Source organism: Salmo salar, chromosome ssa04 (genome assembly GCF_905237065.1).
Source record: "Salmo salar chromosome ssa04, Ssal_v3.1, whole genome shotgun sequence".
Taxonomy (NCBI): Eukaryota; Metazoa; Chordata; class Actinopteri; order Salmoniformes; family Salmonidae; genus Salmo; species Salmo salar.
The window spans coordinates 74,565,371-74,577,756 of record NC_059445.1 but is presented as its reverse complement, the minus strand read 5'-3'; the positions used below and the strand labels follow the sequence as shown (position 1 = coordinate 74,577,756).

At 46.1% G+C, this 12,386-nt stretch overlaps 1 protein-coding gene across 10 annotated transcripts in view; it reads left to right on the top strand.

Annotated features, from left to right (window-relative positions):
* Positions 1-12,386, top strand: part of LOC106603825 (rap guanine nucleotide exchange factor 6) — a 197,170-nt gene that overhangs the window by 100,223 nt on the left and 84,561 nt on the right. Inside the window, exon 1 of one of the 10 annotated variants that reach the window (XM_014198002.2) lies at positions 2,529-3,490. The exons of the other annotated variants lie outside the window; for them this stretch is intronic. Within the exon in view, the coding sequence (XP_014053477.1) occupies positions 3,437-3,490 (54 nt within the window). The 5' untranslated portion in view covers positions 2,529-3,436. Of the gene's footprint in view, positions 1-2,528; positions 3,491-12,386 lie in introns of those variants that run through there. 10 annotated transcript variants of the gene reach the window in all.

The window sequence follows — 12,386 nt, the reverse complement described above, 5'->3', positions numbered from 1 at the left end:
CTGTGATATGGTGTGTTGGTTAGTATAGCATTTAGACAGCTGATGACTAAACGTGTGCATTCCTCAAGGTTCCTCTGGCTGTTGAAGGAATTTAGCCATGAGCAGAACCTCCCCCTCTATTTGTGTTCTGAGTCCAGGTTTGTAAAACAGAGGATTGTAGAGGTGTGTTTGTGCCTCCACACTCTCTCCCTTCATATACCAACCTGGAATCCATTACATGAGAAGTCCTTTTATTCCTGCTGAGAGGCCGGGGGCACTCTGTCTCTCTGTGTCTCGCTCTCTCTGTGTCTCGCTCTCTCTGTGTCTCGCTCTCTCTGTATCTCGCTCTCCTATGGACAGCGCTCCCAGGGAGGCTCCATGTGCTGGCCTGCTATTGGCTGCTCGCTAAAATAATGATGTCATCCTTTAGCAGCACGCGGTAGCGTGTGGGGCGCGGAGCCGAGCGGAGAAACAGGCTTCAATTCCCCCTCTCTTCATAACAGTGGTGCAGGGAGAGACGACATCCCCGTCTGTCCGCTGAGCAGGTTTGATCAGAGGAGCTTCTCTCTGCTTTAGTGAAGGCTGTATGTAAGGTGAGCCTGCAATGCTCCTCTATAGCCACACCAGAGGAATTCAGAAGTCTTAGAGAGCCAACATTATTTCTGTTTCACATCCCCATCCCTCACTGCTGGGCTGCCCCATACAGAGTAGTAGTTGTTTTGGTCTGGGTATCTTTGTAACAGAGAAAGGGTTTAGATCTCTTCTTTTCAGTAGTACACATTTCTCAGATCTCAGTTTGGTGCTGCAGGTCTCTGTCCCAGGTGTTATTCAGTGGGCTTTAATAATGCATCTTGTGCTGCAAATGAAAGCCATCGACTCTATTTCACAACCATACACAATTGGAGCTTTTGTGAAAGGTAAGACATTAGCATATTTCCCATGCAGACCCGTGCAGAAGACATGCTGTGATTTATGCTTTTTCCTTTGTTATTTATGCATTTATTTAAAGGGACGGAGGTGACTGAATACACAAAGCTTTATGTGGCTGCTTGATCAATAAAGATGCTTCCTCCTCCCCTCTCTCAACTGTCTTTCTTTCTCCCTCTGTCACTCTCTTTTTCTCTCTCTGTCACTCCTGTCTTTCTCACTCTACCTCTCTCTGCTCCCTCTAGACAGCCAATCGGTCTAATGCAGTTTTCCCCAGCACTCGCTTTCCCCTCCGTCGCTCTCTCCTCGCTTCCGTCGCTCTCTCCTCGCTTCCGTCGCTCTCTCCTCCCTCCGTCGCGCTCTCCTCCCTCCGTCGCTCTCTCCTCGCTTCCGTCGCTCTCTCCTCCCTCCGTCGCGCTCTCCTCCCTCCGTCGCTCTCTCCTCCCTCCGTCGCGCTCTCCTCCCTCCGTCGCTCTCTCCTCCCTCCGTCGCTCTCTCCTCCCTCCGTCGCTCTCTCCTCCCTCCGTCGCTCTCTCCTCCCTCCGTCGCTCTCTCCTCCCTCCGTCGCTCTCTCCTCCTCCGTCGCTCTCTCCTCCCTCCGTCGCTCTCTCTCCTCCCTCCGTCGCTCTCTCCTCCCTCCGTCGCTCTCTCCTCCCTCCGTCGCTCTCTCTCCTCCCTCCGTCGCTCTCTCCTCCCTCCGTCGCTCTCTCCTCCCTCCGTCGCTCTCTCCTCCCTCCGTCGCTCTCTCCTCCCTCCGTCGCTCTCTCCTCCCTCCGTCGCTCTCTCCTCCCTCCGTCGCTCTCTCCTCCTCCGTCGCTTCTCTCCTCCCTCCGTCGCTCTCTCCTCCCTCCGTCGCTCTCTCCTCCCTCCGTCGCTCTCTCCTCCCTCCGTCGCTTTCTCTCCTCCTCCTCCGCTCGCTCTCTCTCCTCCCTCCGTCGCTCTCTCCTCCCTCCGTCGCTCTCTCCTCCTCCGTCGCTCTCTCCTCCCTCCGTCGCTCTCTCCTCCCTCCGTCGCTCTCTCCTCGCTTCCGTCGCTTCTCTCTCCTCCTCTCCGTCGCTCTCTCCTCCCTCCGTCGCTCTCTCCTCCCTCCGTCGCTCTCTCCTCCCTCCGTCGCTTCTCTCCTCCTCCGTCGCTCTCTCCTCCCTCCGTCGCTCTCTCCTCCCTCCGTTCGCTCTCTCCTCCCTCCGTCGCTCTCTCCTCCCTCCGGTCGCTCTCTCCTCCTCCGTCGCTCTCTCCTCCCTCCGTCGCTTCTCTCCTCCCTCCGTCGCTCTCTCCTCCCTCCGTCGCTCTCTCCTCCCTCCGTCGCTCTCTCCTCCCTCCGTCGCTCTCTCTCCTCTCTTCCGTCGCTCTCTCCTCCCTCCGTCGCTCTCTCCTCGCTCCGTCGCTCTCTCCTCGCTTCCGTCGCTCTCTCCTCCCTCCGTCGCTCTCTCCTCCCTCCGTCGCTCCCTCCTCCCTCCGTCGCTCCCTCCTCGCTTCGTCGCTCTCTCCTCCCTCCGTCACTCCCTCCTCCCTCCGTCGCTCCCTCCTCGCTTCCGTCGCTCTCTCCTCCCTCCGTCGCTCTCTCCTCGCTTCCGTCGCTCTCTCCTCGCTTCCGTCGCTCCCTTCGCTCTCTCCTCGCTTCCGTCGCTCCCTTCGCTCTCTCCTCGCTCCCTTCGCTCTCTCTTCGCTCTCTCTGCACAGGTGATGTCATTATTTTTCAGCCGGGCTCCCCTCTCCTCCCCTCCCTCCCTCTGCCTATTAGTTGTTGACGCTAGCCTGGGTCTATGCACTCTGAGCTGGGGAGCGGGAGCAGGCAGTCTGGCCCCTCTGGAGATGGACAAGCACGCACGCTGCTGGAGCGCTATAGAGAGGGAGGGAGGAGGAGAGCTGCAGTGAGCCAGGCTGTGGGAGGAGGAACACCGAGCAGAGTGCAGGCTGACTGACTGGAAGTCCTGCTAGAGGTCTCTCTCTGGGGCTTGACAGCACTGGAGAATAGGCTGTCTGCCAATTACAAACAGGGACTATAAACTCTGAGGCGAACAATATCTCTGAGGACTTTCTCAACACTTTGACTTCTCTAAGAGGATCCTACAGTGGTGGAGTTTACAGCACAACTGAACTTGAGCAAGTTTGCAGGATCACTGATCATGGAGGCTGTGGCTTTGCAACCTGCTTTGTCTTCATGATTTTCTGCTTTCAGCACTCTGGAGATGTTGAATGGACAAGCTTTTCTGCAATGAGTCGGTCTTCCTCCAGCTTTTAAATGCATTTCTTGATTTTTTTATGGGGGGATTCACAAGTGATCCTCTGAAAGCTTCTCTCGCCATCGGCATTGGCTTCTTGATTGACATCTAATAGTCACTGCCAGAACCTAAATGAACAATAACAAAGTGACAGTTAATGTCTGAGGATGTTTGGACAACATTGAGGATCGATCTCTTTCAGGGCAATTTCCTTTAGTCCCTTGGGAAGAATCCTCAATCTGATGGGCGTCGTCTTTCCTTTTTTCTTTAGGTGTTGAAAGGGGAAACTTTCCCTCCCTGCTCTGAAAATGGCTTTCCTCGTCCGTTGCTATGCCAACTGCTTGCAGCCGTGGTCCTCCAAAGTAAGCGATGTGGTAATCCTTTCTGTGGCCAGCGCACTGTGCTGGGTGATGCTCTGTGTTTGGGTGTGAACCATACAGCCCCCGTTAAACCACTGTTTGGATCATTTCTTCATGCTTTGCTGTAAAATCAAATGCATAATTTGAACTATAGTGTATATTTATTAATTGAACATTCATATTTCACAATGCATTCTGCAATATTTGTACCGAGTGACAGGTTTGTGTGGTAGAGCACAATGTATGAACGAGTAGTTTTCCCTGGTATGAATGATGAAATAACTCTTTGCACTGCATGATGAAACTGAATTCACAGCATGAAGGGGGAATGAGTGTGTATGGCTCTGTTACGGTGCTGGTTGGTTGGGCTGTGCTGGTTGGTTGGGCTGTGCTGGTTGGTTGGGCTGTGCTGGTTGGTTGGGCTGTGCTGGTTGGTTGGGCTGTGCTGGTTGGTTGGGCTGTGCTGGTTGGTTGGGCTGGACAGGTGGGGTCTCCCCTTACTTGACTGTCAGATTGACTGTTTTGTCCACCTGAGCTGCGGGACAGATGGATGGCTCTCTCCTGTGGTAGGCCCCCAAACAGAGGCACTGAGGCATCCTGACAGACTGCCTGTGAAATCAATGTGTTGCCATGGGACCAGACATCTTGGTGTTGAGAGCTTCCAAGATGTTTGTCTGAATTATGGGAAGTGAGGTGTCTTGATTAGTAGGGATGTAATGATTCACCGATACGCATCAGTCCCCGCTTTTTCAATAATTTACCAAAATGTGTTGGTCACACCAGCAAGGAAGAGGTGACGTGAGCGGGACAACTGGCCCTAACTGGTTCTTCTCCAGCAGGTGTTTATTTAAAAAATGTTGCTCACCAAGCAAGAAGTTTTGTTGAAATTGGTTAATAAAAAATGTAGTGGCTTATTTGATCGAATGTAAGATGTGTAGTGCTTAGGTTGTTACGCGTGTACTGATTAAAACATCCAGGCAACGTTGAGAAAAAAACACTGTTACTCACATGTATCTGCCCTCCTCCCAACTGCCGTCTTGACTGAGTACCAGTCTCTTTGGCTAACATTCCACTCCTTGTCATTGCCAAGGAGTGTCTTGGGCACCTGACAATGGAGTGGATTAGCTGAAGAGACTGGTACCTAGGCAAACTGCCTTCTGTTCTTTAAGACATTTATTCTCACTGTTAGAGCGGCCACTTGAGGATCTGGTCGATACAATGGATCGTCTGTGGTCACACATGATAACTGCCTTTTTGATGTTTTTCACATGTAATATGTCAATTGTGCCAAGGGGGGGCACTGCATCATTTGTGGGGGACAACATGTTTACTGTTGCCTTGTTTCTAAATATAAATATTGACATAGTACTTACTAGCTCAAAACATTTTCAATCTGCAAAAATGACAAGTTAGCCAGTGGGTGATTTCAGGTAACAAAATGCATAAATTGATAGTGTGGTGGTAGATGCTCAGTCTGCTCAATGACGCAGGTACACACACACACACACACACACACACACACACACACTGAGGACCACTCAGCTTAGAGAAGTCATCTCGGACAAATCAAACTATAATCAGCAGCAGATTTAAAATGGAAAATGAATGTGTTCATGCAAAACATTTTAGTGCATTGAATTGTGCTGAACCAAATCGCATCAATTCGTTCCCCTAATCAAACTGAATCGCACTATATAGGGAAATGAGGTGCCATTTGGAACATACCCAGTGGGGTTTGTCCCTCTGTGTATGGGCTCTCTACATTGTGTGTTGAATGGATTTGTGATGTACACATGCTGAGGATAATCAGCTTTTAGGCTGTGTTGTTCTTCAGAATTAGACTTAGCTTGACTCAGTGTTTGCAATGTTTGAAAGTTATTGGACATGTCTGTATAGGCTAAACTACAAGCTAATACTCTCAAATCAATGTCAATGTCATTTATGGAAACGGTAGATCATCTAGGCCAGGGCTGTCAACCCGTGTTCCTGGAGCGCTACCTTCCTGGAGTGCTACCGTCCTGGAGCGCTACCGTCCTGGAGCGCTACCGTCCTGGAGATTTTCACTCCAACCCTGTTCCTGGAGAGCTACCTTCCTGGAGAGCTACCTTCCTGTAGGTCTTCACTCCAACCCGGTTCCTGGAGAGCTACATTCCTGTAGGTTTTCACTCCAACCCTGTTCCTGGAGAGCTACCTTCCTGTAGATTTTTACTCCAACCCTGTTCCTGGAGAGCTACCTTCCTGGAGAGCTACCTTCCTGTAGATTTTCATTCCAACCCTGTTCCTGGAGAGCTACCTTCCTGGAGAGCTACCTTCCTGTAGGTCTTCACTCCAACCCTGTTCCTGGAGAGCTACATTCCTGTAGGTTTTCACTCCAACCCTGTTCCTGGAGAGCTACCTTCCTGTAGGTTTTCACTCCAACCCTGTTCCTGGAGAGCTACCTTCCTGTAGGTTTTCACTCCAACCCGGTTCCTGGAGAGCTACCTTCCTGTAAGTTTTCACTCCAACCCGGTTCCTGGAGAGCTACCTTCCTGTAGATTTTACAGGGTTGGAGTGTAAACCTACAGGAGGGTAGCTCTCCAGGAACAGGGTTGGAGTGAAAATCTACAGGAGGGTAGATCTTTAGGAACAGGTTGGACAGCCCTGATCTAGCCCGTAACGTTTCATTTCGGTCTATGCGCGTCAAGTTCTGAGTGCAGTGATGTCAAGAGCTGTTGATGTTAACAAGCGCATACCATCGCACTACTGTGTGTATAGATGTGTGTGTATATGTGTGTGTATATCAGAGGGGTTGGGAAAATGCAGAAGACAAATCTCATATGGACTAATAAAGTATTTGTGATCTTATCCATTGCTTTGTTGATAAGAGAGAGGATAGGAAATGGAAAGGCTGCACTAGGCTACCTGCGGTTTGAGCGTTGGGCCAGTAACCGAAAGGTTGTTAGATGGAATCCCCGAGCTGACAAGGTAAAAATCTGTCGTTCTGCCCCTGAACAAGGCAGTTCCTAGGCTGTTCCTAGGCTGTCATTGAAAATAAGCATTTGTTCTTAACTGACTTGCCTAGTTGAATAAATGTTAAATTAAAAACAAATTGCCCTGCTAAGACACTTCTATGATAGGAGACAAGACCTCTTCATCCATAGTTAAGCCCTGTGTAGTCCTGTGTATAATCCTCTGTATGAGAGCACCATGAGACGAGAAGCAGCCTGTTTGAAGACGGGTCTAGTGAGAATTGTATGCCGCCCGTCGGGGATGAGATGAGCAGACCTCTGAAATGTTAATGAGGTTTCCCTTGAAGCCCATCAGCTCAAGTACCAGACTGACTGAAGCTACAGTATGGACGGAAATAGCATTGTCATCATAACTTGTGTTGTGCAGAGCTAATGCTATTCATTCGTGTCTACTTTTTGAAGAGAGCGTTTCTGACGCTCACTTGTTGGCCGTCCAGACTATTTACTCCCATCTCTTTTGATGTACAGTTATATGGCTTGGAATGTTTATGTTCTGCCTTTTCATCTTAACAAGAAGTTCACTGCCAGTATTAATCTACTGAAATCCTTCTCATCAGTTATGTTTGTGGACAGAGCTGGACTTCAGGACTATTGGCTGCTGAACAACTCATGAGTTGGTGTTGAATATTGATGTTGAGAACCATGCCTTAATGAATATTCAAACACTTTGGAATAAGATTAACAAGGGGGCGACTCTGATTCACTCTGGAACGGGAGCTTGGCAACAGATGACAGAATTCTAAATATGGGCCACTACTCTCCCTGTCTGGAACCCTATGAACCTCCCTGGAGCCGGTCTCCTCCCTCTGTGTCTCTGTGACTTCCTGGTTCTGACTGGCTCTGGCTTTAGTTTCTTTAGATGGGCCTGAGAGAGAGACCAGAGTCATTGGTAGTACACTATATAGGGAATAGGGTGTCATTTGGAATGTAAATTTGTCTGTGTAAGTGTACTTCCAGACAGGGTTCTTAATGGAACCCAGAGCACATTAGAGTTTTTAGAATCCATCCGTTCTCGCCTGTTGGCTGCTCTGGTCTGGGATCAGGACAGGTGCCAAGGGTTTGCTAACTTTAAGGCTTGTTGCCTTGTTCTGTTCTGCTGTGTTGATTTTTATTAGCTCGCTGGCCGCTGTCTTTCCTTCCCTCGGGAGAGTGCTTCCCTGCTCAAGTGCAGGGTGCTTAGTCTTGTTACCTCAGCAATCAATGGGGTTGCAGAACTTTGGCATAATCAGTGTGGATTGATGACCTTTGAATAGTAATGGAGGCGGAGGGGAGAAAAAGCTGCAGTGAAATGGATCCAGGGGCAGGGCAGTCAGGCAGGGGGAGGGTGTCCAGTCGACAGGCTCTGCTGGTGGGGTAACTGTCTCTCAGCCCAGCCTCTAGCTCTCACTAGATATGGAGCTTCTCATCCATGGATCTTTTATCATCAGGACTGAGGGAGTCAGATTTGAAGCATTTGATCATAGCCAAAGTATTATTTGAATGTGTACTAAGTAGGAAAAGATGAGGGGGGGGAAATATTGGCAATCAACATGTGTGAAATCAATAAATATCTTTGCTGCTGTGATGCGTTGGCCTTGGAAGATTGTTAAATACTAGCTTGGTAACAGTAATGGGGCTCTAATTCATCATTTTAGATAACATTGCAGTTCATTGTGAAGCTGCGATGGGCCTAATTCACACATTTGATTACATTCACATTTTTGTTCTTGTCATTTGGTATTACTGGATGTGCACACAAGGGGCAGTATTTCTAAAAACTCACTCACGAATAACGCACAAAACTATTTTGGTAACTGGGATCCTGGTCCAGGAGGGGATTGAATGTCTCTGCTGTAACCAAGAAGCTTGATCTTGACATCTAGCCACTTAGCTAACAAATTAGCAAACCAAATGCATAGCTGGATATAATTTATTTGACACGTCTTAGATTTCTTAGAATTATGCTTAAGTTATATGCAGTGGCGTAGCACGCACCCCCGCAGCCAACGAAACGGTATTGAAATCATACCGTCTGTGTATTTCGAAATACCCCGGTATATCGCCCAAACCTACTACCTTTCTACTGACCTACCTCCCTACCTACAGTGCCTTCAGAAAGAATACACACCCCTTGACTTATTCCACATTTTGTTGTTACGTGGAATAAGTGGAATAAAAAAAACGAAACATTTTAGAATAAGGCTGTAACGTAACATAATGTAGGAAGAGGGAAAGGGTCTGAATACTAAATGCACTAAGTCAAAACTGTAATTTGTAGGTCACTCAGGAACATCCACTGTCTTCTTAGTAAGCAACTCCAGTGTAGATTTGGCCTTGTGTTTTAGGTTATTGTCGTGCTGCAAAGGGAATTAATCTCCCAGTGTCTGGTGGAAAGTAGGGTTGAAAGGCGGGAACACGGTTACCGAGATTTACTGCCCAAAACCACTCCCTTTTCACAGGATAAATAAATGCGAGGATCTGGTAAATTATAATAAATTATTCATATGAACAGCATGACGTGAAATATTATGCAATTTCTCAATCTGGCTTCTCTAAGGCCATCTCTATGCTTTCTGCTTGATCAATCATCAACGCTCAGGGTGGTGACATGCAGCTAATTTCAGTATGGAGCGCAGTTCACAATGCATGTAGACCTATCATCTATCTCATGGTAACATTTGTTCTTGTGACACGTAGGTCCTCTATTTGCTGCAGCATAGCCTATGCTACAGTAATATAAGGACCAAGTGCGCGTCTAATTTATGTCTTCATCTGACTTTTGGGGGGTCACCTTTTTAAAAAACGTTTTTTTTATTTTTGTTTTAATTCAGATGCAGAGTTTTAAAATAGCCTATCACTCGAATATTGTTGCATTAAATCAGTGCACGTGTGAGCACTCTCTCGCAGTCCTTCTCAATTCCATCTAAAATAGATAATCCTGTTCAAGATTAAACAGTACCAGTCAAAAGTTTGGACACACATACTGATTCAAGTGTTTTTCTTTATTTCTACATTGTAGAATAAGAGTGACGACATCAAAACTATGATATAACGCATAAGGAATTATGTAGTAACCAAAAAAGTGGTTACAAATCAAAATATATTTTCTATTTGAGATTGTTCAAAGTAGCCACCCTTTGCCTTGCTTTTGCACACTCTTGGCATTTTCTCAACCAGCTTCGCCTGGAATGCTTTTCCAACAGTTCCCACATATGCTGAGCACTGGTTGGCTGCTTTTCCTTCACTCTGCGGTCCAACTCATCCCAAATCATCTCAATTGGCTTGAGGTCGGTTGATTGTGGAGGCCAGGTCATCTAATGCAACACTCCATCACTCTCCTTCTTGGTCAAATAGCCCTTACACAGCCTGGAGGTGTGTTTGGTCATTGTCCTGTTGAAAAACAAAAGATATTCCCACTAAGTGCAAAACAGATGGGATTGCATATTGCTGCAGAATGCTGTGGTAGCCATGCTAGTTAAGTGTGCCTTGAATTCCAAATAAATAACCAACCGTGTTACCAGGAAAGCACCATCACACCTCCTCCTCCATGCTTCACGGTGGGAACTACACATGCGGAGATCATCCGTTCACCTACTCTGTGTCTCACAAAGACACAGCGGTTGGAACCAAAAATCTCAAATTTGGACTCATCTGACCAAAGGACAGATTTCCACTTGTCTAATGTCTGTTGCTTGTGTTTTTTGGCCCAAGTAAGGCTCTTCTTATTGGTGTCCTTTTGTAGTGGTTTCTTTGCAGCAATTTGGGTTGCTATACAGAAGATGGTAAAATACCAACTCCATACTATGGCAAGAACAGCTCAAATATGCAAAAAGAAACGACAGTCCATCATTACTTTAAGACATGAAGGTCAGTCAATGCGGGACATTTCAAGAACTTTTCTTCAAGTGCAGTCGGAAAAACCACCAAGCGCTATGACGAAACTGGCTCTCTTGAGGACCACCACAGGAAAGGAAGACCCAGAGTTACCTCTAATGCAGTCGATAAGTTCATTAGAGTTAACTACACATAAGATTGCAACCCAAATAAATGCTTCACAGAGTTCAAGTAACAGACAAATCTCAACATCAACTGTTCATAGGTGAATCAGGCCTTCATCTCACAATACAACTGATTGGCTCAAACACATTAAGAAGGAAAGAAATTCCACAAATGAACTTTTAACAAGGCACACCTGTTAAATGAAATGCATTCCAGGTGACTACCTCATGAAGCTGGTTGAGAGAATGCCAAGAGGGTGCAAAGCTAACATCAAGGCAAAGGGTGGCTACTTTGATGAATCTCAAACATAAAATATATTTTGTTTTGATGAACACTTTTTTTGATTACTGCATGATTCCATATGTGTTATTTCATAATGTTGATGTCTTGACTATTAGTCCACAATGTAGAAAATAGTAAAAATAGAGAAAAACCCTTGAATGAGTAGGTGTGTCCAAACTTTTGACTGGTGCTGTCCACACATGTCCTAGCCTACAGGTAATACATACAATGCAGTATTAGCCTCATAGTTAGTTAATGAATGACGGGTTGTACATAATAAGTTTCTAATTTAGAGCATTTGTCTCTTGTGCAATACGCACACACCTGTGCTCCACTGGCCTCTCCATAATAAATGCTCCTTAGCTCTTGGAGTCCCATACAAGAAAAGATAGACTAGAATAGCTTGCTGGACATTTTTTTTTTTGTGCATTTCTTATACCAATAGACCTTTCTAAGAGGGTATGCAAGCTCTTAAAAAAAAAAAAATGTATATACATTTTGAATACAGCAGCCAATAGAAGTCACGGATAGTTTGAAACAAGAGCGAACACGCTATGGCGGTAAGCTAGATCAGTTGTTTATTCAGACCCATAACCATTCAATCTTCGTGAAGATAAGTGAAAGCTGTGTGTATCTAATTCTGGTTCTATATTATGCAAGCATGTCGTTAGGATAAGGACAACTGGACAAATAGGCCATATTATATTTCACAATTCAAATCTAATTTGCTAGCCTTTGCTTGTAACTTTGAAGGTCGCATGTGCTGCACCAGAATTGCATGTTCTCTCCCAACTTTGTATCATAATTTGGAGGTGCGTCATTCCAGTCCATCTAATACAGTACAGTAATACAGTTAACACTCAAAAAGATTAGCCAGTTTCATTTATTTACCCAAGAGAACATATAGCTAGCTACATCTATGGGCTTTAATGTTTTTATGTCGTACGTAATGTGCACTAGCCTATATCTCATATGTATTGGATAATGGCACAATTTGGGTGTTTGTGCTTGGGCTCAAATTGTATTTTAATGTAGAGCTTATAAACTGTATGTAATGTATGGCTCATGAGGCTCAGGTCGCATCAGGCATGAATTATCCATAAAATCTAGACAGATTTAGATGCTTTTGAATTACACTCCTGTTTTTTTTTATATGCTTTTGAATTACACTCCCGTTTTTTAGTATGCCTTTGAACTACACTCCTGTTTTTAATATTCAACCCTAGTGGAAAGCAAACTGAACCAGGTTTTCGTCTAGGGTTTAGCCTGTGCTTGGCTCCATTCAGTTTCGTTTTTTTTTTACCTGAAAAACTCCCCAGTCCTTAAAAATTACCAGCGTACCCATAACATGATGCAGCCACCACTATGCTTGAACATGTGGAGAGTGGTACTCAGTAATGTGTTGGATTGGATTTGCCCCAAACATAACACTTTGTATTCAGGACAAAAAGGGAATTGCTTTGCCACATTTCTTGCAGTATTACTTTAGTGCCCTGTTGCAAATATGATGCATGTTTTGAAATGTTTTTATTCTGTACAGGCCTCTTTTCACTGTCAATAAGGTTAGTATTGTGGAGTAACTACAGTGTTGTCGATCCATCCTCAGTTTTCTCTTATCACAGCCATTAAAC